Source organism: Cyprinodon tularosa, unplaced genomic scaffold (genome assembly GCF_016077235.1).
Source record: "Cyprinodon tularosa strain WSP-4 unplaced genomic scaffold, ASM1607723v1 ctg407, whole genome shotgun sequence".
Classification (NCBI taxonomy): Eukaryota; Metazoa; Chordata; class Actinopteri; order Cyprinodontiformes; family Cyprinodontidae; genus Cyprinodon; species Cyprinodon tularosa.
Window position 1 is genome coordinate 528,674 of NW_024039127.1, and position 26,988 is coordinate 555,661.

The 26,988-nt window shown below is 50.1% G+C and overlaps 1 protein-coding gene across 1 annotated transcript in view; it reads right to left on the reverse strand.

Annotated features, from left to right (window-relative positions):
• Window positions 1-342: 342 nt before the first annotated feature.
• LOC119791975 (IQ motif and SEC7 domain-containing protein 1-like) overlaps window positions 343-26,988 on the reverse strand; it is a 169,442-nt gene continuing 142,796 nt past the window's right edge. Inside the window, exons 10-18 of the mRNA XM_038298381.1 lie at window positions 25,764-25,886; window positions 25,523-25,689; window positions 21,619-21,758; window positions 21,382-21,507; window positions 19,771-19,870; window positions 16,160-16,321; window positions 6,733-6,954; window positions 4,406-4,455; window positions 343-2,386 (exon numbers count right to left, since the gene is read on the reverse strand). Of these exons, the coding sequence (XP_038154309.1) occupies window positions 1,187-2,386; window positions 4,406-4,455; window positions 6,733-6,954; window positions 16,160-16,321; window positions 19,771-19,870; window positions 21,382-21,507; window positions 21,619-21,758; window positions 25,523-25,689; window positions 25,764-25,886 (2,290 nt within the window). The 3' untranslated portion in view covers window positions 343-1,186. The remainder of the gene's footprint in view (window positions 2,387-4,405; window positions 4,456-6,732; window positions 6,955-16,159; window positions 16,322-19,770; window positions 19,871-21,381; window positions 21,508-21,618; window positions 21,759-25,522; window positions 25,690-25,763; window positions 25,887-26,988) is intronic.

Here is a 26,988-nt window from a genome sequence, read left to right on the forward strand (position 1 = left end):
ATTAACACCAGTTTTGAATGAAATCAAAAACTAAAAACCTCCTGTTTGGGTTTTAGGTTGAGCAGCTCTGTCGTCTTTATCAGCAGAAAAAAAAAAAAAAAAAAACATTTATTCCCTGTTTGGCTTTTTTCATCTTAATCTCCTTCTCTGGCAACTTGGAGGGCCACAAACACATCATGGAGCTTCAATAGAAACGGCAGAAATCATGTTCATATAACTGGGATATTTCAGAAAGGAGGAGAGATTCACAAATTTACAGGAATAAGTGAGGAGCTCTGGGAAAAGTCCCCCTCCAAAGCAACAGTACAGTGCCCCCTGCTGAAACCCTGTAATCCAAAAGGCTTTGAGTAGTTTTTGCAGAACAAAAACGAAGACACCTGGAGTTTGTGTTTCAATGGCTTATTTAAAGCTTTTAGGAAGTTTATGGTCCTCAGAGCAAAGCGTCCAGGCAGCTTCTCTCCTCCAGCTGAAACCAAACGCTGGATCGGGGCTTTGCATCACCACACGTCTATCCCTGCTCATTAGACACCAACCATAAACACACGGGTAATCGTTAGCTATTGCACAGGTCATGCACACCTGTCTAAGACACAGACTCCACCATAGTAATGACAAACACACCTGCTTCTACCTCATGGCTTATTAATGTCAAGAAATAGTTTAATTTTGTGCTGAACAGCATGGTGAACAACTACTGTTATGTTTGGACTACTTCTACTCTCAGAAAAACCCAAACTGTCCCTAAAGCTCCGCCCACATACCTTCATGCTTGGTTTTCAGGTAACGGTACCTGCCTGACTGGTTCCTCAGCCGTTGTCCACCACAGCCACACGGAAACGTTAACAGGTACTCGCTAAAGAGACAAACACTGTCAGTGAAGAACTACAAAAATGTCCGCTTGATTCCCAGTTCACCTCATGGGCAGCATCAGTGGGGGCGAGGACTGGGGGGGGGTTCCCGCTAACAGCTGTCTACCTGCGGGGGAAGTCGATGTGAAAATAACACAGGCTCAGTAACTTCCTCTTCCCCGCTCTTAAAGCTCTCCTTCTCGCCAGGCGGCCGCTTGGAAACGCCTGCATCTGTCCTCCCACTCTTCCTCCCCTCCTACCTCTCGCGCTCAGTCTCAATATCGCCCCCTGGCGGCTCACAGCAGGATTGAGCACCACTGTCCTCGGTCTCTGTCTCTTCACACGACTGTGCTGATGCGGCTGACGGGCTTTGATTTGGGACCTGCCCCCTGCCCGACCCCCGGCGGGTGTGGGGAGAGCGGGGCGGACGACGGGGGAGGTAAGGGGGAGTGCGGAGGGGGAGGCGGTATAGATGACAGGGGCGGGTACTGGGGCGTGTAGGGCTGTGGGGGCGTCTGGGTGAGGAGGCGCGCTGAGGGAGTCTGAGGTGGCGGGGTGGAGAAGACGAAGTGGGTGGAGCCTGTGGCGGAGGGGGACGGGCTGAGCGGGGAGTGTGTGTGAACGGCATGGTTGTGAGAGTGTGTGTGAGAGTGAGGGTGGGGCTGGGAGTGCGAGATGGTCAGAGGCAGCTTGGAGCCTCCGGCTGGTCGGCCCGGATGGTAGAGTCCATGTGGCGTAGTCGGGGTAACGGGGGAGTGAGGGGACAACGGCGGAGGGGTGGTGAATCCGGACGCCATGTTGTAGCGCGGGTGCTGGGCAGAGCCTTGATGCAGCCTCTGATGGGGCTGGGTGTGAGCAGGAGCGCACCCGGGCCGCGGGGGGGCGGAGAAGCGGTGGGACAGGGGGTGGTGCTGCATGTGGTAGCGGTGATGGTGATGGTAGGGGGGCGGCGGAGTCTGCTGCTGCTGGTGGCCACTGACTACGCCTCCTCCACTGTTGCCGTGGCAATACTGGGCGTGCAGAACCTGGAGCTTGGACGGTCCCCCTCCCGGACCTCCTCCCCCTCCAGCTCCGGCCGATTCCGACGAGCCGAGGTTGGGAGATGGGGAGGGGCATGGGGAAGGGGAGGAGGGGAGGGCGATGGGAGGCGCGGGGGCAGGGTAGTGGGGGGGTGAGGATATCATCAGAGGACTGGGTGGACCCTGAGGAGGTGGTGACATCATCGTCAGGGGACCAGGAACTTTGCCTCTTCGGCTGCCGAAGAAATTCCCCATTCGGGCTCCTGGAATCTGTCCGCCAACCCCCACTATCCCTCCGCCGCCCCCAGCCCCTACCCCGCTCACGAGAGGGGACGTAGCGACCCCTCTCTGGTTGTGACAGAGCCCCGGCCCACCCCCCACCCCTGTACCGGGGCTCTGAGTAGGGCGGTGTGGCCGGTAGGCTGCTGGAGACGAAGGAACCATTATGGGGCTGTAGGACAGATTGGCTCCCTGCAGGGGGCGCTGCTGGTGAGGCCGTGGACTGCTAATGATGGAACCCTGAGAGGAAGAAGAGTGGAAAACATGAGAGAAACACTGAGATGGTTTGATCTCAACCACAAACAAATGACTTCTATGGAAACAATCTTTATAACCACTGAACTTCTTCTCATAATGACACATTATGGCCGATTTTATGTCACAGATCAGGAACACGATAAAATGGAAGGTAGTGTTTTTGATCTCTGCCCCATTTACAGTGATATCCCCAAATAAAATCCGTGAAACTGATGTTTCTTTATAAACAGATTGTTTTATTGGAGTTAATAACCATAAAAGTAAAAAGCGCTGAGTTCAAATTTTTATACAATAGCCCAACAAATCCTTGTTTCTGTTTAGAAAACATGCAAATAGAAACGGATGAACGGGTCCCCCCCTTTGGAATGGGGGTCGTTAGGCCTCTTTGTTAGCCTGCAATGCCCCATACCTGTCTATGTCTCTGAAAGGGGGTCGTTAGAGGGAATGTTGGCCTGGATGAACAGGTGAGGTCTTTGTTCTCCTGTAAAGGAGGTTGGGGCTGCGATGATAGCAGGAAGGAATCAACTCTATCGCTGCATTGTAGGTTTTTGAAAGCTGGAATCTGAGTCCCCCCCCCCATGTTTAAGGTTGCTTTTTCTCTCTTAACATAGATGGCTTCCTTCCTCTCAAACCACCTGTCTTCTTTCTCCAAATGTGAACATTCTGGTCCTCCAAAGAATGTCCTTTGTCCATCAGGTTTAGATGTACCGATAAGGTCGCCCAACACAAAAAAGCAACCTCCTCGGTACAAGACTCACCATCCCTTCCCGCTATCATCACAGCCCCAACCCCTTTACAGGGGAACAAAGACCTCACCTATACAGACCAACAATTCCCTCTAACGACCCCCCTTTCAGAGACATAGACAGGTATGGGGCATTGCAGGCTAACAAAGAAGCCAAACGACCCCCATTCCAAAGGGGGGGACCCGTTCATCCGTTTCTATTTGCATGTTTTCTAAACTAAAACCAGGCTTTGTTGGGCTGCTGGATAAAACCTGGAACTAAACGCTATTTCTGACATTTTGGATTGAAAAAGCTTCCTGGATGGAAGAGAAACGTCTTCAAACTGGGAAACAAAGTCCAGAGGATTGATTTTAACTTTTTTAGATTGACTATAACCTGGATGACTGAGAACCTTCACCAGGAAGCCAGAAGGTTCGCCTTCCAGCTGAACAACGATCCTAAACGTACATCCAGAGCTGCATGTTTGTCTGTTGGAGTGATGTGTTCAAAGTCCAGGCAAACATCCTAAGAATCTGTTTCAAAACTTGAAGAGGCTCTCAGTCGGACCTGACTGGGCATGAGGAACCTCTGCTAGCTAAGCCTCTGGCTAAGCTGCTAGCAGCCTCAGCAGTCTGAAGTTTTAGCAGAAAGCGTGGCTTTACAAACTGTACATGCTCCTCCTTCCACTTCCTATTTGTCACTATTCTGTGCAGAAAATCCTGCAACACTTTCAGGTTTGGACTGCTGTAATAAAACAGAAAAGTTGGAAGTTTTTTTTTTATTATTCCAATGGATAAAAGACGATCTGGTGGAGATACTAGAGTTTCCTGATTCCTTGAAGATCAGATACCTGAAGAATGAAAATAAAGCATGCAGAGACCAGCAGAGCTCCACATACTGCAGCTTAGAAGGCAGCAACTCCATCTTTCTGCCTTTTTCTTCAACCATCTTTGTTTAAATTAATTTCTGTCAAACTGAAGAAGGTTTCTTTTTTTTAACTCTAGGAGACACAAACTAGACTCAAAAAGTCAAATCACTATTTTCTTCTTCTTAAATCCAGATCATTGGCCTTTAAGGTGCAGTATGATGAAGGTCTCTACTTCAACGGAGAGAATTATTATCTGGATGTTTCTGTAACAGAAACACTGAATATCAGAAACAGCTCAGATTTATTAAACTCATCCAGACGAGTTTTTACCCAGCAGGCAGTGAGGCATGCGACGGCGGTAGAACGGCAGACATGCATGTTAGTAGCCCCGCCCCCAAGAAGACTTACTTCAATGGTACTGTCCAATGAGCCCACACTGTTCCTACGACCTCGCTTCCCTGTTGTCCAATCAGAATGAGGCTGTTACTTTCATCAACAGGAAATGGTTAATCTGAAGAGATGCTGCATGTGTTTACAAAAGTAATCAAGTTTTTTTCCCTTTGTTAGCATTTATCTTAAGCTAGGAGGAGCTAACTGATGCTAAACTGAGTTTTTAGATGAGACCTTGATCAGTGTAATTGGAAAACAAACAAAGGAAACATTCAAATCACACTTCCTAGATCTGAATGAATGAAATATTCTCATTGAATACTTTGTTCTGTATGAAGCTTAACGCACCGACAACAAAATCAAACAAAAATCTTCAATGCAATCAAATTTATGAACCAACGAGCAGACCATAGCTTCAATGCCTTCATTCTGCAGGACCTGCTGACCCACTCCAGCCTCATGAGGTCTGGCAATGTCCCGCATTAGGAGGAACCCAGGACCACCAGAGGATGGTCTCACCAGGGCTCTGAGGATCTCATCTGGGTACCTAGTAGCAGTTATGCTACCTGTGGGGAGCACATGGAGGGCTGCGCAGCAACTGCTTTTATCTGTGAAGAGTGCAGAGGAGATCTTGGTGTTCTCTGGCATTTACCAAGCCACCTGCATAGTGTTGGGCCAGGAGCTCAACCCCCTTCTGTGGACACCAGGCCCTCATACCATCCTCATGGAGTCGATTTCTAACCATTTGTGCAGACTGATGCCCATGTTGGCCTGCTGGAGGGCAGTGTGTAGGGCTCTGGCAGTGCTCCTCCTGTTCCTCCTTGCACTAAGGCAGAGCTAGCCATCCTGCTGCTGGGTTGTTGACCTCCTACAGACTCCTCCTGTCTCCTGGTGTCCTGGCCTGTCTCCTGGTAGCGCCTCCACCCTCTGGCGACTACACTGATAGACACAGCAAACCTTCTTGCCCCAGCTGGCATTGATGCTCCATCCTGGATGAGCTGCACTACCTGAGCCACTTGAGCCCCCACCTGCAGAACCACTTCTTTATTGAGTGGGCCTTGCTAATTGCCAATAATTAACACCTGTTTTCCATTCCATTTGTACAACAACATGTGAAACTGATTGTCCATCAGTGCTGCTTCCTAAGTGGACAGTTTGACTTCACAGAAGTTTGATTTGATTGAAGTTATATCGGGTTGTTTATGTCTTCCTCTTGTTTTTGTTAGCCAAGTTTTTAGACCCTTAATCTACTTAAACTCAGCCCCGGCCCTTTAAGTCTTCCAGTGGATTAAAATTAAGATTATATGAGAATCACATGAAAATAGAAATACATATAACAATTTATTCCACCAAGGTAGAGCAAATGGTAGAGAGAGCAAACAATCCAAAGTTTAAAAAACCCCGATCTCTGTGGTGCTCCAGCTTTTAAACTAACCGACTCGTTGTCAGGTGGTGACTACTTCCTTAGTGAATCAATGAAATAAGAACGTTTAGTTTCCCACAAACAGTCGTATCTGTTAACAGCAGCTGTTTCCTATTTATGTGTCTCCTCTTGCTACGGGCTGGTTCCCCCCCCACCCCCAGACTCAACTAGAATAACAACTTTCTAACATCAGTGATGCTGGTGCTTAGTTGGGAAATATAAAAGTATAAATTGTCAAACCACAAAGAAAACTTTGTTCCCTATTTTATTCATAAATTAGTTTAGTTTTTATAAACATTAGTAGGTAGGAAATGCTTCCTCCTTCACTCAAAAACGTTTTGATATTTAGAAAAATATAAACAATCTTTCATTTCATGTAGAGATTAAAAAAACAGATGTCGATGATTAGAGTCTTTTTTCTGTTTTTCTATTGTCTAAAGTCTTAGCAAGGACCATTTTCCACCCCTTGGTGGGTCAAAACTGATCAATAAGGAAAAACCAAAATAATGTGTCTTAAAAAGCTGTGATGTAGTTCCTGCTGCTGTCCAGCAGGTGGAAGCACAGCACTAGAGCATCACTGGTGCTTTAACATTTTGGAGCATAATATGTTGCATAACAGAACAGATGTATGTTCACTGTGAGTCAGAACACATCAAAACGTCCTTCAGCAGAAAAAAGCCTGAACTGTATAATTCTTATTTCTTTGTTTCCAAAGACCAAACTGTTCTTGGAAACCAATCGAAGGGGCTATAAAGTAGATTAATGATTTTCCATTGGTCAAAAAGATGGTGACCAATAATGACTTTGTAAAACCTTCACAGCTGGAAATATTTGAAAGACGTTAAGCAGCTTAAACTATAAAAAATGAGGACGGGAGAACGACGACTAGGGTAGGTCTAGATGTTCAACATGGAGGTCTTACCCGTCTCTGAGAGATCTCTGAGGGAGGAGCTGAGCGCCGTGCGCTTGAGTCCGTCCACTGAGGCATATGTGTCATCGAGGCTTGGCCTTCCCAGGGTGCCGTTCACCACCTCACCCTTCATGGTTCCTCCTGCAGAGTTGGTCCCGCTCCCTGACATCCCCATCCCTCCTGATCCCGCCAGCATTCCAGGACGCATCATGCCTTTCTGCTTCTCCAGTTCAGCTGGAGGAATGAAAGCAGAAATCACAAAATAAACTTCCATACAGCCATTCTATACGCCAGGAATAAAAATAAAAACAATCTGCCTCTTTCAATCCCTCTTGGACAATCAGCCAGAGACAATCGCAGGCTAAAGTGCCTTATTGAAAGCCAAAGTGTATCCTAAACTGCCCTCAAGCGCCCTCTCGTTGGTAAAGAGCATGTGCTAAAGCACCCTCTCGGCGGTCAGGAGCATGTACTAAAGCGGCGTCTCGGTGGTCAGGAGCATGTACTAAAGCGCCATCTCGGCGGTCAGGAGCATGTACTAAAGCGCCCTCTCGACGGTCAGGAGCATGTACTAAAGCGCCCTCTCGGTGGTCAGGAGCATGTACTAAAGCGCCGTCTCGGCGGTCAGGAGCATGTACTAAAGCGCCCTCTCGACGGTCAGGAGCATTTGCTAAAGCGCCCTCTCGGCGGTCAGGAGCATGTACTAAAGCGCCCTCTCGGTGGTCAGGAGCATGTACTAAAGCGCCGTCTCGGCGGTCAGGAGCATGTACTAACGCGCCCTCTCGGTGGTCAGGAGCATTTGCTAAAGCGCCCTCTCGGCGGTCAGGAGCATGTACTAAAGCGCCCTATCGGTGGTCAGGAGCATGTACTAAAGCGCCGTCTCGGCGGTCAGGAGCATGTACTAAAGCGCCCTCTTGGTGGTAAAGAGCATGTGCTAAAGCACCTTCTCGGCGGTCAGGAGCATGTACTAAAGCGCCGTCTCGGCGGTCAGGAGCATGTACTAAAGCGCCCTCTCGACGGTCAGGAGCATGTACTAAAGCGCCCTCTCGACGGTCAGGAGCATGTACTAAAGCGCCCTCTCGGTGGTCAGGAGCATGTACTAAAGCGCCGTCTCGGCGGTCAGGAGCATGTACTAAAGCGCTGTCTCGGCGGTCAGGAGCATGTACTAAAGCGCCCTCTCGGTGGTCAGGAGCATGTACTAAAGCGCCGTCTCGGCGGTCAGGTGCATGTACTAAAGCGCCCTCTCGGTGGTCAGGAGCATTTGCTAAAGCGCCCTCTCGGCGGTCAGGAGCATTTGCTAAAGCGCCGTCTCGGTGGTCAGGAGCATGTGCTAAAGCGCCGTCTCGGCGGTCAGGAGCATGTGCTAAAGCGCCCTCTCGGTGGTAAAGAGCATGTGCTAAAGCGCCCTCTCGGCGGTCAGGAGCATGTGCTAAAGCGCCCTCTCGGTGGTCAGGAGCATGTACTAAAGCGCCGTCTCGGCGGTCAGGAGCATGTACTAAAGCGCCCTCTCGGTGGTAAAGAGCATGTGCTAAAGCGCCCTCTCGGCGGTCAGGAGCATGTGCTAAAGCGCCGTCTCGGTGGTCAGGAGCATGTACTAAAGCGCCCTCTCGACGGTCAGGAGCATGTACTAAAGCGCCCTCTCGACGGTCAGGAGCATGTACTAAAGCGCCGTCTCGGCGGTCAGGAGCATGTACTAAAGCGCCCTCTCGACGGTCAGGAGCATGTACTAAAGCGCCCTCTCGGCGGTCAGGAGCATGTACTAAAGAGCCCTCTCGGTGGTCAGGAGCATGTGCTAAAGCGCCTTCTCGGCGGTCAGCATGTACTAAAGCGCCCTCTCGGCGGTCAGGAGCATGTGCTAAAGCGCCCTCTCGGCGGTCAGGAGCATGTACTAAAGCGCCCTCTTGGCGGTCAGGAGCATTTGCTAAAGCACCCTCTCGGCGGTCAGGAGCATGTACTAAAGCGCCCTCTCGGCGTTCAAGAGCATGTACTAAAGCGCCCTCTCGGTGGTCAGGAGCATTTGCTAAAGCACCCTCTCGGCGGTCAGGAGCATGTACTAAAGTGCCCTCTCGGTGGTCAGGAGCATGTACTAAAGCGCCCTCTCGGCGTTCAAGAGCATGTACTAAAGCGCCCTCTCGGGGGTCAGGAGCATTTGCTAAAGCACCCTCTCGGCGGTCAGGAGCATGTGCTAAAGCGCCCTCTCGGTGGTCAGGAGCATTTGCTAAAGCGCCCTCTCTGTGGTCAGGAGCATTTGCTAAAGCGTCCTCTCGGCTGTCAGGAGCATTTACTAAAGCGCCCTCTCTGTGGTCAGGAGCATTTGCTAAAGCGCCCTATCAGCGGTCAGGAGCATGTGCTAAAGCGCCCTATCAGCGGTCAGGAGCATGTACTAAAGTGCCCTCTCGGCGTTCAAGAGCATGTACTAAAGCGCCCTCTCGGCGTTCAAGAGCATGTACTAAAGCGCCCTCTCGGGGGTCAGGAGCATTTGCTAAAGCACCCTCTCGGCGGTCAGGAGCATGTGCTAAAGCGCCCTCTCGGTGGTCAGGAGCATTTGCTAAAGCGCCCTCTCTGTGGTCAGGAGCATTTGCTAAAGCGTCCTCTCGGCGGTCAGGAGCATTTACTAAAGCGCCCTCTCTGTGGTCAGGAGCATTTGCTAAAGCGCCCTATCAGCGGTCAGGAGCATGTGCTAAAGCGCCCTATCAGCGGTCAGGAGCATGTGCTAAAGCGCCCTCTCGGTGGTCAGGAGCATTTGCTAAAGCGCCCTCTCGGTGGTCAGGAGCATTTGCTAAAGCGCCCTCTCTGCGGTCAGGAGCATGTGCTTAAGCGCCCTCTCGGTGGTCAGGAGCATTTGCTAAAGCGCCCTCTCGGTGGTCAGGAGCATGTGCTAAAGCGCCCTCTCGGTGGTCAAGAGCATGTACTAAAGCGCCCTCTCGGCGGTCAGGAGCATTTGCTAAAGAGCCCTCTCGGTGGTCAGGAGCATGTACTAAAGCGCCCTCTCGGCGGTCAGGAGCATTTGCTAAAGAGCCCTCTCGGTGGTCAGGAGCATGTACTAAAGCGCCCTCTCAGTGGTCAAGAGCATGTACTAAAGCGCCCTCTCGGCGGTCAGGAGCATTTGCTAAAGAGCCCTCTCGGCGGTCAGGAGCATGTACTAAAGCGCCCTCTCGGTGGTCAAGAGCATGTACTAAAGCGCCCTCTCGGCGGTCAGGAGCATTTGCTAAAGAGCCCTCTCGGTGGTCAGGAGCATGTACTAAAGCGCCCTCTCAGTGGTCAGGAGCATGTGCTAAAGCGCCCTCTCGGTGGTCAGGAGCATGTGCTAAAGCGCCCTCTCGGTGGTCAAGAGCATGTACTAAAGCGCCCTCTCGGCGGTCAGGAGCATTTGCTAAAGCGTCCTCTCGGCGGTCAGGAGCATTTACTAAAGCGCCCTCTCTGTGGTCAGGAGCATTTGCTAAAGCGCCCTATCAGCGGTCAGGAGCATGTGCTAAAGCGCCCTATCAGCGGTCAGGAGCATGTGCTAAAGCGCCCTCTCGGTGGTCAGGAGCATTTGCTAAAGCGCCCTCTCGGTGGTCAGGAGCATTTGCTAAAGCGCCCTCTCTGCGGTCAGGAGCATGTGCTTAAGCGCCCTCTCGGTGGTCAGGAGCATTTGCTAAAGCGCCCTCTCGGTGGTCAGGAGCATGTGCTAAAGCGCCCTCTCGGTGGTCAAGAGCATGTACTAAAGCGCCCTCTCGGCGGTCAGGAGCATTTGCTAAAGAGCCCTCTCGGTGGTCAGGAGCATGTACTAAAGCGCCCTCTCGGCGGTCAGGAGCATTTGCTAAAGAGCCCTCTCGGTGGTCAGGAGCATGTACTAAAGCGCCCTCTCAGTGGTCAAGAGCATGTACTAAAGCGCCCTCTCGGCGGTCAGGAGCATTTGCTAAAGAGCCCTCTCGGCGGTCAGGAGCATGTACTAAAGCGCCCTCTCGGTGGTCAAGAGCATGTACTAAAGCGCCCTCTCGGCGGTCAGGAGCATTTGCTAAAGAGCCCTCTCGGTGGTCAGGAGCATGTACTAAAGCGCCCTCTCAGTGGTCAGGAGCATGTGCTAAAGCGCCCTCTCGGTGGTCAAGAGCATGTGCTAAAGCGCCCTCTCGGCGGTCAGGAGCATGTACTAAAGCGCCCTCTCGGCGGTCAGGAGCATGTGCTAAAGCGCCCTCTCGGCGGTCAGGAGCATGTACTAAAGCGCCCTCTTGGCGGTCAGGAGCATTTGCTAAAGCACCCTCTCGGCGGTCAGGAGCATGTACTAAAGCGCCCTCTCGGCGTTCAAGAGCATGTACTAAAGCGCCCTCTCGGTGGTCAGGAGCATTTGCTAAAGCACCCTCTCGGCGGTCAGGAGCATGTACTAAAGTGCCCTCTCGGTGGTCAGGAGCATGTACTAAAGCGCCCTCTCGGCGTTCAAGAGCATGTACTAAAGCGCCCTCTCGGGGGTCAGGAGCATTTGCTAAAGCACCCTCTCGGCGGTCAGGAGCATGTGCTAAAGCGCCCTCTCGGTGGTCAGGAGCATTTGCTAAAGCGCCCTCTCTGTGGTCAGGAGCATTTGCTAAAGCGTCCTCTCGGCTGTCAGGAGCATTTACTAAAGCGCCCTCTCTGTGGTCAGGAGCATTTGCTAAAGCGCCCTATCAGCGGTCAGGAGCATGTGCTAAAGCGCCCTATCAGCGGTCAGGAGCATGTACTAAAGTGCCCTCTCGGCGTTCAAGAGCATGTACTAAAGCGCCCTCTCGGCGTTCAAGAGCATGTACTAAAGCGCCCTCTCGGGGGTCAGGAGCATTTGCTAAAGCACCCTCTCGGCGGTCAGGAGCATGTGCTAAAGCGCCCTCTCGGTGGTCAGGAGCATTTGCTAAAGCGCCCTCTCTGTGGTCAGGAGCATTTGCTAAAGCGTCCTCTCGGCGGTCAGGAGCATTTACTAAAGCGCCCTCTCTGTGGTCAGGAGCATTTGCTAAAGCGCCCTATCAGCGGTCAGGAGCATGTGCTAAAGCGCCCTATCAGCGGTCAGGAGCATGTGCTAAAGCGCCCTCTCGGTGGTCAGGAGCATTTGCTAAAGCGCCCTCTCGGTGGTCAGGAGCATTTGCTAAAGCGCCCTCTCTGCGGTCAGGAGCATGTGCTTAAGCGCCCTCTCGGTGGTCAGGAGCATTTGCTAAAGCGCCCTCTCGGTGGTCAGGAGCATGTGCTAAAGCGCCCTCTCGGTGGTCAAGAGCATGTACTAAAGCGCCCTCTCGGCGGTCAGGAGCATTTGCTAAAGAGCCCTCTCGGTGGTCAGGAGCATGTACTAAAGCGCCCTCTCGGCGGTCAGGAGCATTTGCTAAAGAGCCCTCTCGGTGGTCAGGAGCATGTACTAAAGCGCCCTCTCAGTGGTCAAGAGCATGTACTAAAGCGCCCTCTCGGCGGTCAGGAGCATTTGCTAAAGAGCCCTCTCGGCGGTCAGGAGCATGTACTAAAGCGCCCTCTCGGTGGTCAAGAGCATGTACTAAAGCGCCCTCTCGGCGGTCAGGAGCATTTGCTAAAGAGCCCTCTCGGTGGTCAGGAGCATGTACTAAAGCGCCCTCTCAGTGGTCAGGAGCATGTGCTAAAGCGCCCTCTCGGTGGTCAGGAGCATGTGCTAAAGCGCCCTCTCGGTGGTCAAGAGCATGTACTAAAGCGCCCTCTCGGCGGTCAGGAGCATTTGCTAAAGCGTCCTCTCGGCGGTCAGGAGCATTTACTAAAGCGCCCTCTCTGTGGTCAGGAGCATTTGCTAAAGCGCCCTATCAGCGGTCAGGAGCATGTGCTAAAGCGCCCTATCAGCGGTCAGGAGCATGTGCTAAAGCGCCCTCTCGGTGGTCAGGAGCATTTGCTAAAGCGCCCTCTCGGTGGTCAGGAGCATTTGCTAAAGCGCCCTCTCTGCGGTCAGGAGCATGTGCTTAAGCGCCCTCTCGGTGGTCAGGAGCATTTGCTAAAGCGCCCTCTCGGTGGTCAGGAGCATGTGCTAAAGCGCCCTCTCGGTGGTCAAGAGCATGTACTAAAGCGCCCTCTCGGCGGTCAGGAGCATTTGCTAAAGAGCCCTCTCGGTGGTCAGGAGCATGTACTAAAGCGCCCTCTCGGCGGTCAGGAGCATTTGCTAAAGAGCCCTCTCGGTGGTCAGGAGCATGTACTAAAGCGCCCTCTCAGTGGTCAAGAGCATGTACTAAAGCGCCCTCTCGGCGGTCAGGAGCATTTGCTAAAGAGCCCTCTCGGCGGTCAGGAGCATGTACTAAAGCGCCCTCTCGGTGGTCAAGAGCATGTACTAAAGCGCCCTCTCGGCGGTCAGGAGCATTTGCTAAAGAGCCCTCTCGGTGGTCAGGAGCATGTACTAAAGCGCCCTCTCAGTGGTCAGGAGCATGTGCTAAAGCGCCCTCTCGGTGGTCAAGAGCATGTGCTAAAGCGCCGTCTCGGCGGTCAGGAGCATGTGCTAAAGCGCCCTCTCGGTGGTCAAGAGCATGTGCTAAAGCGCCCTCTCGGCGGTCAGCATGTACTAAAGCGCCCTCTCGGCGGTCAGGAGCATGTGCTAAAGCGCCCTCTCGGCGGTCAGGAGCATGTACTAAAGCGCCCTCTTGGCGGTCAGGAGCATTTGCTAAAGCACCCTCTCGGCGGTCAGGAGCATGTACTAAAGCGCCCTCTCGGCGTTCAAGAGCATGTACTAAAGCGCCCTCTCGGTGGTCAGGAGCATTTGCTAAAGCACCCTCTCGGCGGTCAGGAGCATGTACTAAAGTGCCCTCTCGGTGGTCAGGAGCATGTACTAAAGCGCCCTCTCGGCGTTCAAGAGCATGTACTAAAGCGCCCTCTCGGGGGTCAGGAGCATTTGCTAAAGCACCCTCTCGGCGGTCAGGAGCATGTGCTAAAGCGCCCTCTCGGTGGTCAGGAGCATTTGCTAAAGCGCCCTCTCTGTGGTCAGGAGCATTTGCTAAAGCGTCCTCTCGGCTGTCAGGAGCATTTACTAAAGCGCCCTCTCTGTGGTCAGGAGCATTTGCTAAAGCGCCCTATCAGCGGTCAGGAGCATGTGCTAAAGCGCCCTATCAGCGGTCAGGAGCATGTACTAAAGTGCCCTCTCGGCGTTCAAGAGCATGTACTAAAGCGCCCTCTCGGCGTTCAAGAGCATGTACTAAAGCGCCCTCTCGGGGGTCAGGAGCATTTGCTAAAGCACCCTCTCGGCGGTCAGGAGCATGTGCTAAAGCGCCCTCTCGGTGGTCAGGAGCATTTGCTAAAGCGCCCTCTCTGTGGTCAGGAGCATTTGCTAAAGCGTCCTCTCGGCGGTCAGGAGCATTTACTAAAGCGCCCTCTCTGTGGTCAGGAGCATTTGCTAAAGCGCCCTATCAGCGGTCAGGAGCATGTGCTAAAGCGCCCTATCAGCGGTCAGGAGCATGTGCTAAAGCGCCCTCTCGGTGGTCAGGAGCATTTGCTAAAGCGCCCTCTCGGTGGTCAGGAGCATTTGCTAAAGCGCCCTCTCTGCGGTCAGGAGCATGTGCTTAAGCGCCCTCTCGGTGGTCAGGAGCATTTGCTAAAGCGCCCTCTCGGTGGTCAGGAGCATGTGCTAAAGCGCCCTCTCGGTGGTCAAGAGCATGTACTAAAGCGCCCTCTCGGCGGTCAGGAGCATTTGCTAAAGAGCCCTCTCGGTGGTCAGGAGCATGTACTAAAGCGCCCTCTCGGCGGTCAGGAGCATTTGCTAAAGAGCCCTCTCGGTGGTCAGGAGCATGTACTAAAGCGCCCTCTCAGTGGTCAAGAGCATGTACTAAAGCGCCCTCTCGGCGGTCAGGAGCATTTGCTAAAGAGCCCTCTCGGCGGTCAGGAGCATGTACTAAAGCGCCCTCTCGGTGGTCAAGAGCATGTACTAAAGCGCCCTCTCGGCGGTCAGGAGCATTTGCTAAAGAGCCCTCTCGGTGGTCAGGAGCATGTACTAAAGCGCCCTCTCAGTGGTCAGGAGCATGTGCTAAAGCGCCCTCTCGGTGGTCAGGAGCATGTGCTAAAGCGCCCTCTCGGTGGTCAAGAGCATGTACTAAAGCGCCCTCTCGGCGGTCAGGAGCATTTGCTAAAGCGTCCTCTCGGCGGTCAGGAGCATTTACTAAAGCGCCCTCTCTGTGGTCAGGAGCATTTGCTAAAGCGCCCTATCAGCGGTCAGGAGCATGTGCTAAAGCGCCCTATCAGCGGTCAGGAGCATGTGCTAAAGCGCCCTCTCGGTGGTCAGGAGCATTTGCTAAAGCGCCCTCTCGGTGGTCAGGAGCATTTGCTAAAGCGCCCTCTCTGCGGTCAGGAGCATGTGCTTAAGCGCCCTCTCGGTGGTCAGGAGCATTTGCTAAAGCGCCCTCTCGGTGGTCAGGAGCATGTGCTAAAGCGCCCTCTCGGTGGTCAAGAGCATGTACTAAAGCGCCCTCTCGGCGGTCAGGAGCATTTGCTAAAGAGCCCTCTCGGTGGTCAGGAGCATGTACTAAAGCGCCCTCTCGGCGGTCAGGAGCATTTGCTAAAGAGCCCTCTCGGTGGTCAGGAGCATGTACTAAAGCGCCCTCTCAGTGGTCAAGAGCATGTACTAAAGCGCCCTCTCGGCGGTCAGGAGCATTTGCTAAAGAGCCCTCTCGGCGGTCAGGAGCATGTACTAAAGCGCCCTCTCGGTGGTCAAGAGCATGTACTAAAGCGCCCTCTCGGCGGTCAGGAGCATTTGCTAAAGAGCCCTCTCGGTGGTCAGGAGCATGTACTAAAGCGCCCTCTCAGTGGTCAGGAGCATGTGCTAAAGCGCCCTCTCGGTGGTCAAGAGCATGTGCTAAAGCGCCCTCTCGGCGGTCAGGAGTATTTGCTAAAGAGCCCTCTCGGCGGTCAGGAGCATGTGCTAAAGAGCCCTCTCGGTAGCAAAAAGCACACTTAAGCGCCCTCTTTGGAATCAAATCCCGCTAAATGCTAACCAGGATTTAAGACTGACTCCAGTCACACATTCAGACTACTAATTTCCACCTATAACTGTTATATTATCTAGTTACCACTAATTAACACTGCCTATCTGCAGATATTTATGATGATTACCAAAAAGCATTTCAGGTTTTAAGCTAAGTGAAAATCTACATATCGTTAATAATTTTAGCTACCACAAATAACTTTTCTTAGCAGAAGGAGATGAGTTTTCCTTATTTCACACTTGAGGGTAACAGTTATGCCCCCATTATTGTTGTTGCATTAGCGGGCATTGCTAGCGTGTTCATTTTAGTTTTAGCATGCTAGGTCAGCTTAAAGCCCAGCACATCTATATCATTTGCTGTATTTTGGTCAAACTAACTTTAAAGGTGCTAAAAGCTTCTTCACCACTTGATGTTAATGATAATATTTTGAAATTATTATTGTCAAAATGCCACATATTTTCCCCTGCATGTTTTAGAGACCTAGCACCTGCAGCAGACCCTTCTAGCTGTGCTGTGACAGAAATGCTTACACTCCACCCGGTACTTCTCCATCTCCTGCACCTCTGTGATGCTCTCTCGCAGGTCGGACGTGAATCGGGCTCGGTCCTGCTGACTTGGCGCTGTGAAGATGATCAACACCTTCCTCTCTCCTCCTGGATTTGCTGACGTCAGCCGGATACCATGAGGGTAGTCTAAGCAGGAAGAACGGGCAACATGTTACGAAACATCGGAAATCCTCAACAACTTTTCAAAGAGCTTCTAAAGTTTCTCCCAAGCTGAGAGAAGATAGAAATGGTTGATTTGTGTGGAACTCACAGTCTGGGGGGATTTACCATTAGGCAATACTAGGCAGTTACCTAGGGCCCCAAGTTCCTGGGGGCCCCATAAAACTCTGTTTCCATGTACAGTTAATACAAATATTCATTATTTGTTTACATTAATTATGTTTTTGATAAAAATCCTTTGGCTAAAATGTCATCAGAATGATTATAATGTTAAGTCTCAGCACCCCCCCCCCCCCCCCCCCCTTCAGTGTCCACCATATTGGATCAGTCCATTTGCTGCACATGTTCAGAAAGGTCCAAACAGACAGCAGCAAACCATTTGAAAACAAACCATGCAAAGAGCAGTGTTGCCAACTTAGCGCTTTAGTCGCTATATTTAGCCACTTTTCAGACCCCTCTAGCACTTTGATTTCTAAAAAGCTCCTAGCGCCAAATCTAGAGACTTTTTTCTGCTACTGGAGACTTTGGAGACAACATCTAAAAGCAGCGAACTCTGCTCTCCAGAGCGAGTAGATTGGTAACCCCGCCTCCTGCTCTCCTCTATCTTGTCTGCTGTCATGATTCATGCAGCTATTATTTCATCCAAATGAAAAATGGAGAACAGAGAAGCAGATCATGGCTTGTCTACAGTGAAAAGAAGGACTGGGTTATTTACTTTGGCCTTTTTGGAAACACAGGAAGGAGCAATCAGCTAAGTGAGCTTAGTGCTTGGAAAAAATCTTTCATTCCTTTAGAGACAGCATGAAAAGTCAGCTGAGTACAAAACATAGAGAGGAAAACAAGAAGAAAAGGGACAAGAAGAGAGGGACACAACCTAGAACAGATAATGGATGTCTATTCTATTAACATTTCTCTATCTGTAGCATGAGATGGATGATCATGACTGACACCCCTTCCAGATAGAAATTGCATGTTGGTGCTGAGCCATTTGTACTGTGGAATAGATCCCCCCCCCCCAGGATGCCTTTTCATCAGGCCACTGATTTCATATCAAAGCTCTCAATAAAAACCCTCACAGGCTGTGCTCTGATTGGTGGATCCATGCAGCAGGAGGAGGGAGGACTGATATGATTGGACGGTTGGACGGTCGTTCATTAAACTTCTCTCATAAAGTCACTTCTCTGATGGCAGCGTGCCAATCACAGAGCTGGCAGCTCCTTTTATCTGCCTACCAACTGAACAGAAATAAAACAGGGAATTCCCACTAACTGAGCAGATCTCAGGTTTCTCTCATCAGGAATCCATTAGATGCATGATTCTGGACAGGACCAGAAGGTTTCCCTTCTAGCCAAACATGTTGCCAAATCCAAGGCGCTGCAGCTAAACCAGATAGAGCTTCTACTTATGAAGATCATCTCCGCTCATCGTCAGCCTGTCGATAATGGAAGCAGAGCCATGAAGGATGACTCGACCTCCCCCCAGTCACAGCCATCGCCACGCTGCCAGGTCCCATTGGGTCCTGCTGCTGAACCACAACCGTCCCCGACTACAGCATCCTGATATGACGGAGATGATGTCATGGATTCCTCGGCCCAGCGCCGTGACAACAGGCAGCGGCTGATCTGAGCGATGAGTGAAGCTCTGAACGATTGGAGGGAAACACCAGGAACCTGAGCAGAACTTCCGAATCTGAATCCTTCCTGGATTTTCTCAGCTTTACTTTGATTATAAAGAAGCTTCTGTTCAACATCACAGAGTTTCTGCATCGGACTGAGCAGAACCTGAAGGAGCAGCGGCTGCTTTCAGATGATGGAACGGAGATGAGAAGGCAGGGTTCTGCAGGAAGTCTGACGGGTTCAGGTTTGTTCTCAGGATCACATTCCTGATCTGCTGCAGCTCCCAGATCTGCTCGGGTCCTGCTTCATGCCAGTGACGTTACGCTACATGATTGGCTGAACGTTGCCACACAATGTGAAACATTGTGGTTGCCCTGACAACAATAATAACATAACGCAGCGTCCGCGTGCCGACTCCCAACTTACGCCTTTTACAGCTGATTTTTCTATGTCTGCTTCTGTCTCCTTGAACGCCAGTGGGCCACAGCAGATGGCCGCTCACACTGAGCCTGGTTCTGCTGGAGGTTTCTTCCTGTTCAAAGGGAGTTTTTCCTCTCCACTGTCGCTACAAGCATGCTTAGTGTGAGGGATTGCTGAAGAGTCAATGAGTCGATGCAATCAGCTGGTTTTCCTTAGATAGAAACCTTTGAATCAATCTGACTGGATGATCTGGTGAACTGGAAAGTGACCTGAGATGACATGATGTGAATTGGAGCTATAGAAATAAACTGAATAGAATTGAATTATTGTTGTCATGGCAACCACAATGTGTTACATCATGTGGCAACGTTCAGCTCACTTCAATCTGCCTTTTCTCCACCTAAATAGAAAACCGTATTTTATCCGAATTTCTGGGTGATTTTCTTTCACTGATTCCAACATCATCCGTCTCTTACAGACGTATGTTTCAAAGTGACTCCCGCTGGAACGTCACCTAAAGTTAAACGCTGCGTCATGGTGAGAAATCTGCTGTTTAAACAATAAAAACACTTCAGAGAAAATAAAACAAATAGACATTAGAAAGTTTTTTTTAGTTTCTACTGTTTCAGTAGGAAAAACCTGAAGTTGTTGTGTATTGTGGTCATTATGGAGGAATTCAGCCATTCACTGTAAGCAAAGCTACGTTCATCTTGAATCACAGCCTCATTATGATGATCTATGTTAGAACAGCACAAACAATACTAAAAGAATAAAGAATATAGACTATAACACTGGCAAACACCCATTAGAGACGTCTTTAGAAAAGAACTGAGTTCATTTTCTTATTTTCATATTTTCTTGCATTTTCTAACCTTATCCAGTTCAACTGGAAATAGATTACAGTAGCAGCCATTAAAAATGGTCCTTCCCAGTAAAAAAAAACAGCCAAATGGCAGCAAAATCCCCTCCAACTTCCTGCCACTGCGGTGACCCCCTCATGCACCCTTTCACTAAATTACAGGGTCTGACCAGCAGATGGCGCTTCTCTTTAGATCTTGTCCACAAATCATGACAGAAAGAATATTTTAGTACAAAGATTGATGTGAAAAAAAAAAAGGAATTAAAGGGAAGCAGCCAAGGGAGGAGCCAATGGAAACCCTCCAGGAGAGACGGCTTAAAGACGCAGAGTTCTGCTGCAGAACTGCCTTCATCAGAATCCAGTTGGTCAGCAGGAACACTGCTGGTTGTTATGGTGACCAGATGGATCAAAATCAAACGGATCAGAACCAGATAGATCAGAACCGGATTGAACAGAACCAGACTCATCAGAACCAAACGGATCAGAACCACAGAACCTTCAGGTGAACCAGTGGTACCTACAGGTGTTCTGGAAGGTGTGGACCTGCATGTCGAGCAGAGGAAACGACTGCCTGAAACTGTACGTCACCGACGTCTTCTTCTTCTGGAAGATCTTCGTTACCTGAGGAGGAAGAGGAGGAGGAATCTTATAAATAAGATTGATTTTATTATAAATAAGATCATTAGCACTCCTCTATCCGCGATTGGTTTGTCTCTTGAGGGGGGGGGCCGCATCTGAGGTAGTCATGGAATCTGAACCGGGTTTAGACTGCTTTGATCCAGTTGAACTTTCTGAATTAGCAAAACTATTGTCTTCATCTAAGCCTTCAACTTGTATGTTAGATCCAGTTCCAACCAGGTTATTTAAGGAGGTATTCCCTTTGATCTCCTCCTCCATTTTAGATGTGATTAATCTATCTCTGTTACAGGGATATGTACCTAAAGCTTTTAAGGTTGCAGTAATTAAACCTCTGCTTAAGAAACCGTCTCTTGACCCAGATGACTTGGTCAATTATAGACCTATATCCAATCTTCCTTTCTGATCCAAAATTCTTGAGAAAGTAGTTGCCAATCAAGTGTGCGATCACTTACACCATAATGAACTTTTTGAAGAGTTTCAGTCTGGCTTTAGAGCTCATCATAGCACTGAAACAGCTCTGGTGAAAGTCACTAATGATATTCTCATGGCCTCAGATAATGGACTTGTATCTGTGCTCGTCCTGTTGGATCTTAGTGCTGCATTTGATACAGTTGACCATAATATTCTTTTAGAAAGACTTGAATATTTTGTTGGAATTAAAGGAACAGCATTAGACTGGTTTAAATCTTATCTATCTGATCGATTTCAGTTTGTTCATGTTAATGATAGATCTTCAACACGCTCAAAGGTTACCTGTGGAGTACCACAGGGATCAGTGCTAGGACCAATTCTCTTTACTTTATACATGCTCCCAATTGGTAGAATTATTAGACAGCATGGGATTAATTTCCACTGTTATGCTGATGATACCCAGCTATATCTGTCTATAATCCAGATGAAGCTAACCCATTACATAGATTACAGGCATGTCTTGAAGACATAAAAACCTGGATGACTCTAAACTTTCTGCTTCTGAATGCAGACAAAACAGAAGTTATAGTCTTTGGACCAGAGTCTCTGAAAAAGAAGCTGATTAGTCAGTCACTTCATCTGGATGGGATTAAACTGATTTCAGATAATAAAGTAAAAAATCTTGGTGTTATTTTTGATCAGGACCTGTCATTTAAATCCCAGATCAAAGAGGTTTCTAGAATTTCCTTCTTTCATCTGAGGAACATTGCAAAAATGAGCAATCTCCTGTCCAGGGGTGATGCTGAGAAACTAGTCCATGCATTTGTTACTTCAAGGCTGGACTATTGTAATTCTTTACTATCAGGAAGTCCACAAACTGTAGTTAAAAGCCTTCAGCTGATCCAAAATGCTGCAGCCAGAGTTCTGATGAAAATGAAAAAGAGAGATCATATCTCGCCTATCCTGGCTTCTCTTCATTGGCTTCCTGTTAAATCCAGAATAGAATTTAAAATCCTCCTTCTCACATATAAAGCCTTAAATGGCCAAGCTCCATCTGATATCAGAGATCTGATTGTTCCTACCATGAGCAGGTCATTGAACAGGAAGACTTCTCTCTGGTGGACGCCGCTCCTCTGAGCTCGGTTTGGATCTGGAACCTCGAACAGCTGACAGCAGCACACCAGCCTGCGGTGCGGCAGCGACAGAACCTGCAGCACAGACAGTTTGAGCTGCTCCAGGAGGAACCAGATCCTTCTTCATCACAAAACAGCACATTTTGGTTTCATGATGTAAACAGTTAAACCGGTTCAGGGTCTTACTGGTTTCTTGCCGACAACCATCCTCTCCACTGCCTGGACCTGAGACACGTGGTCATCATTGGTCCTCAGCTCCCACTTCTGGATCCGTCCGTAGATGGCCACCAGCAGGTCTCTGGGGATGTCCTGACCGTTATCCACACCTGGAGGACACCAACCATTAGACTCCCACAGAAACACAGCATTAATATTTACACTCAGTTTCAGGGATAGAAGTTTATTCTATGAATCTGGACTGAAAACGGAAAGAAGAGCTGGAGGATGATGATGATAATGATGATGAAGATGATGATGATAATGGAAGATGATGATGATGAAGATGACATTTTTTTTCTTTTCTTTTTTTTTACAGTGTCCTGTCTGGCAAGGTGGCAATAAGAATAATTGTCTTGATGCCAAAAGGAGCCCAACAGATTTTACTTTCACAAGTGTAGCGGTATCGCAATTGCCATACCGCTCCACTTGTTTCATGCATATAAATTGCTTTATTATAATTATGCAGGGAGTTTTACAGTTCATATGGACACTGCAATGTAAGTAGAGCAGAAAAACAGAAGAAGAAGAAGTAAAAAGAAGAAGAAAAGAAAACAGGACAAAAGATGAAAGAAAGAGGAGATAGGAAGGAGACAATGACAAAACATTTTCAGTCTGCTTCATCACCTGTAATGAGATGGAAAAAAAAAAAAAAAAAAAAGAACAGCACAACCAAAAGACATGGTACGAGATATACAATAAAGCAAACACCTTGAAACTATCGCTAAAGTAATATTATTAAGTCTGACATGTACTCTGTGTTACCTGAAGATATGAATGTGGGGTTTCTGTTTGGAAGTGAATCTCTAAGTACCTGAAGCCTAGCACCTGTAGTTGTTTGTGAGGGTGAACTTGTGCATGTAAAGTTTTAACCATAGAAAAAAATGCTCAATAGTGGTTGTGGAGAGCCGGAGAGGCACACCCCCCAGAGCACTGAGTCCAGCGCCGGGAGACCCAAAGCCCCAGGCGCCCAAGGGGACCCCAGAAGCGAAGGCACCAAGGCGGGGCCAGCCCCGGAAATCAGACCCCCACCAAGGCAGGAGGAGAGACAGCCACGAAGAAGCCCCCCAGCCACCGCCATGCCGGCGCCCTGGGGAGCCGCGGGGACGAGTCCGCGGGCCCCGCCGGCAGCCGGCCACCCCGAAGTAGGGCCCCCGGCCGGGGCCCATGCGCATCCGCCGCGAACCGGCCGGCGCAAACCACCCCCCACAAACCGCAAACCACAAGAAGAGCAGACCGCAGCCGGCGCAACCACCCCCCCCAGCAGCCCAAGGGGCAGCACAAAGCCAGAGCGGAGCGAACCGCGCCACCCCCCCACCGGACGAAGCCAAAGCAGCTCAGCCACGTCCGCCGCCCCCCCCCCCGCCGCCCGCACCAGGCCCTGACACACGGCCAGAGCAGCTCCGCCGCCCCGGCCCCCCACCACGCGCCGGCCATAGCCACTCCAGGCCCCCACCCGCCCCGCAGCCCCACCCGCCGCGATCAGCGGGAACAGAGCAGCCCCGCCATGCCTCCAGGAGGGAAAACCCACCTGAATACCTAGCCAGCGCAGCCAGCCCACCCAGACCGGCCCCCCAACACCACCCCCCGCCGGAGCCGGCCGGACCCCCACATACCAGCGGCGCGCCGCCAGCAGGACCCCCACCCAGCAGGCCCGCCCGCCCCCCGAGAAAACAGACATGCCAAACCCCCCCCCAAAAAAAAAAAAATTTAATTAAAAAAAAAAAAAAAAAAAAAAAAAAAACAGCGGACACCAGACACCGACCCGCAACCGCTCCCCCCCACCGAGGAAGAGAAAAAAAAAAAAACATAGGTAAATACATAAATTAATTGATAAATTAATAATTACAATTAAAATAAATAGGCAAGAGGAGAAGTGCGAGCGGAAAAACCGGAGCCCAAAACAGGACCCAAGACCCGCACCCCACCATGCCGTGCAGCTCCCCCCCCCCCGAACCGGTACCACAGAACCGGCACAGGAAAGAAACACCGCCCAGGAACCGGCATCGTAGCGAAGGCACCGACCCCGAAGATCCCCGAACAACACCCAGCCCCACCCCGAAGCAGATCCAGTCCCAGGCCCCAGGGATCCGAGGCCCCAAGGGCACCCGATCCCCAGACGGGAGCCCCAGCAAAGCCCCGGCCGGCCGGGGCCAGCGGAGAGGCCGCCAGGAATGAGCCAGCAGTCCCCCGGTCATCCACCCCCAGCTCCACCAGTGCACCGGTGAGCCCCGACGCCAGCCAGCGGAGGGAGAGCAGGACGGGGGGAATGGGCTCCGCACTTAGCGGAGACTTGAGATGTATTTGGAGAGGGTGCGGTTGAGACCCCAACCTGGGAAAAAAAAAAAAAAAAAAAAAAACACACACCATCTCATTCATGCCTTCCCTCCCTAGTGCCCCCACTCGTACCACAAGGAAAAAAAAAAACAAAAAAAAAAACAATAATAATAAATAAATAAATAAATAAAAAAAATAAAAAAAATAAAAATTGAATAAAATAATAATAAATAAAGAAAATCACAACGCGGACACACATTCACACATAACACTCACATCCAATAATACCAGGACCAAAAACCCGGCGACACCGGTGGTCGGTCCCGGGACTATCGGATGACCCCATAAGTGAACCTAAAATCCGGATGTGAGGGGAGGGGAGCGGCGACACCGCCACACCAACCCATCTCTTTCCTGCTTCAAGCCCGGCCCCCCACCCCGCACACGGACCGGACCGCCCCCAGCAAGAGCCCCCCCCGGGACCGGGGCCCACCCATCCCGCGCCGGCCACCCAACCAGAACCGCCCCCCCAAGGAAAGAAAAAAAAACTTCAACCAGGCATGAAGTGATGAATATCATCATGAAGATGATATTGATGGATGATGAAGATGGATGATGAAGATGATGGACGATGAAGATGATAATGATGATGAAGAAGATGGACGATGAAGATGATATTGATGGATGATGAAGATGGATGATGAAGATGATGGACGATGAAGATGATGGACGATGAAGAGGATGATGTTGAAGATGATGATTATGAAGATGATGGACGATGAAGATGATAATAATGGGTGATGATGAAGATGGATGATGAAGATGATGGACGATGAAGATGATGGACGATGAAGATGATATTGATGATGAAGATGATGGACGATGAAGATGATGGACGATGAAGATGATATTGATGGATGATGAAGATGGATGATGAAGATGATGGACGATGAAGATGATAATGATGATGAAGATGATGGACGATGAAGATGATGGACGATGAAGATGATGATGGTGATGATGAAGATGGACGATGAAGATGATGGACGATCAAGATGATGATGAAGATGGATGATGAAGATGATGGATGAAGATGATGGATGATGAAGATGATGGATGATGAAGATGATGGATGATGAAGATGATGGATGATGAAGATGATATTGATGATGAAGATGATATTGATGATGAAGATGATGGACGATGAAGATGATGGATGATGAAGATGATGGACGATGAAGATGATGGACGATGAAGATGATATTGATGAAGATGATGGACGATGAAGATGGATGATGAAGATGATGGACGATGAAGATGATAATGATGATGAAGATGATGGACGATGAAGATGATGGACGATGAAGATGATGATGGTGATGATGATGATGAAGATGGACGATGAAGATGATGGATGATGAAGATGGATGATGAAGATGATGGATGAAGATGATGGACGATGAAGATGATGGATGATGAAGATGATGGATGATGAAGATGATGATGGATGATGATGGACGATGAAGATGATGTTTGATGAAGATGCAGGTAATGGCGGCAGCAGATCTAGGGTTCATGCTGAACTTCAGCCACTCACCCCTCAGGTTCTTGATGAAGTCCTCCAGCTTCATCTTCCTCTCGGCCTTCACGTTGGGGCTGTACATGTCAGTGTTGAGGAGGATGATGGCGAAGGCCAGGATGAAGATGGTGTCTGGGTTCTGGAACTGCCGGATCAGCACCGGGTTGCAGACGCAGTATCTCTGACTGACAGGACAGAAACACAGAGCTGAAGATCTAAAAGCTTCTGGGCGAGGAGCTTCATGTGGAGGCTCTGATACCTGAAGGCCTCCACCAGCCGCTCCACCCGCTGAGCTTCGCCCTGGACTTTGATCTGAGCCTGGAACTTCCTCAGAGCTTCATCCAGATCCATCCCAGAGAAGTCCATCTCATCCAGGACGCAGCTGCACAGAAGGCATGCAGGAAGTGAGTTCAGCTACGCTCTGATACCAGATTCTTGGACTATATTTCTATCTGTGCAGACATGCGACACGCTGATGCTGCGTTCACACCGGGGGCAGCAAAAGCAGCAAAATCGCGTCTGCTGCTTCATTTTTGCTGCTTGTACCAGTTAGTTCTGACGCGCGGCTGAAGCAGCTTTGCTGCTCTGCCTGCGCGGTCCAAAAGTGGCTCTGACGCGCGTTGGGCGGAGCTTCACTATCCTTTCTCTGCCTTGCAGCTATATTTGCTGTGATCAGTGGGAATAAAGTAGTTTTAATATGTTTTTAAGTGAGAAAATACACCTGAAAACTTCATCAGTGCAGTCAGTTCATTCAGATTATCATCCTGCCTCCCAATATTATTTCTGTCGGAGCCGCTCAGACCCCCACATACTGGCGGTGCGCCGACAGAAGGAATCCCTTCAACAGCAGCCTCTGGCCGGGTCGCCTCCTCGCGGTTTACCGCGGCGGCTGGTAGGTGTTTTTCATCTAAATAATCCGATCTGCAGGCACCACAATAATAAAAGCGAACATATTCTGCCGGCAGATGTATATATTTTAAGTTAATTATGCGTTAATAAACTGTTTAAGAGGAGTAATCAGAGCGGTCTGTGTCATCAGCGATGTGTCTCTCTCTCCCAGCCAGCTCCCAGATCAGCTTCTCTGATTGGTTGACGCGGCGCGTCGAGCAGCAAAAATTCAATTTTTCCATCTCGAGCAGCAACGCGTTTGCGGCGCGTCACGCGCGTCAGATGCCAAAACGCGCCCGTCGCGCTGCTTCAGCTGCTCGAAACGCGCCGCGGGACCTTTTGCTGCGCCTTGACGCGCGTCCACCATTGACTTTGCATGTAAACTCGCTGCTTCTGTCGCGCCAGCTGCCCCCGGTGTGAACGCAGCATGAGGCTATTGTAGAAACAGATTACTCAGATTTAATGAGAAATGTTCAAAAAACAAAAAGCAGCTCATTCCCACATCAAATAAAAAATAGAAAATAAAAGTGTTGATGAAGAGCAGAGATGGTGAAGAAAGAGCAGCCGTAACCGGGATGGATGCTGGGGGGGGGGGC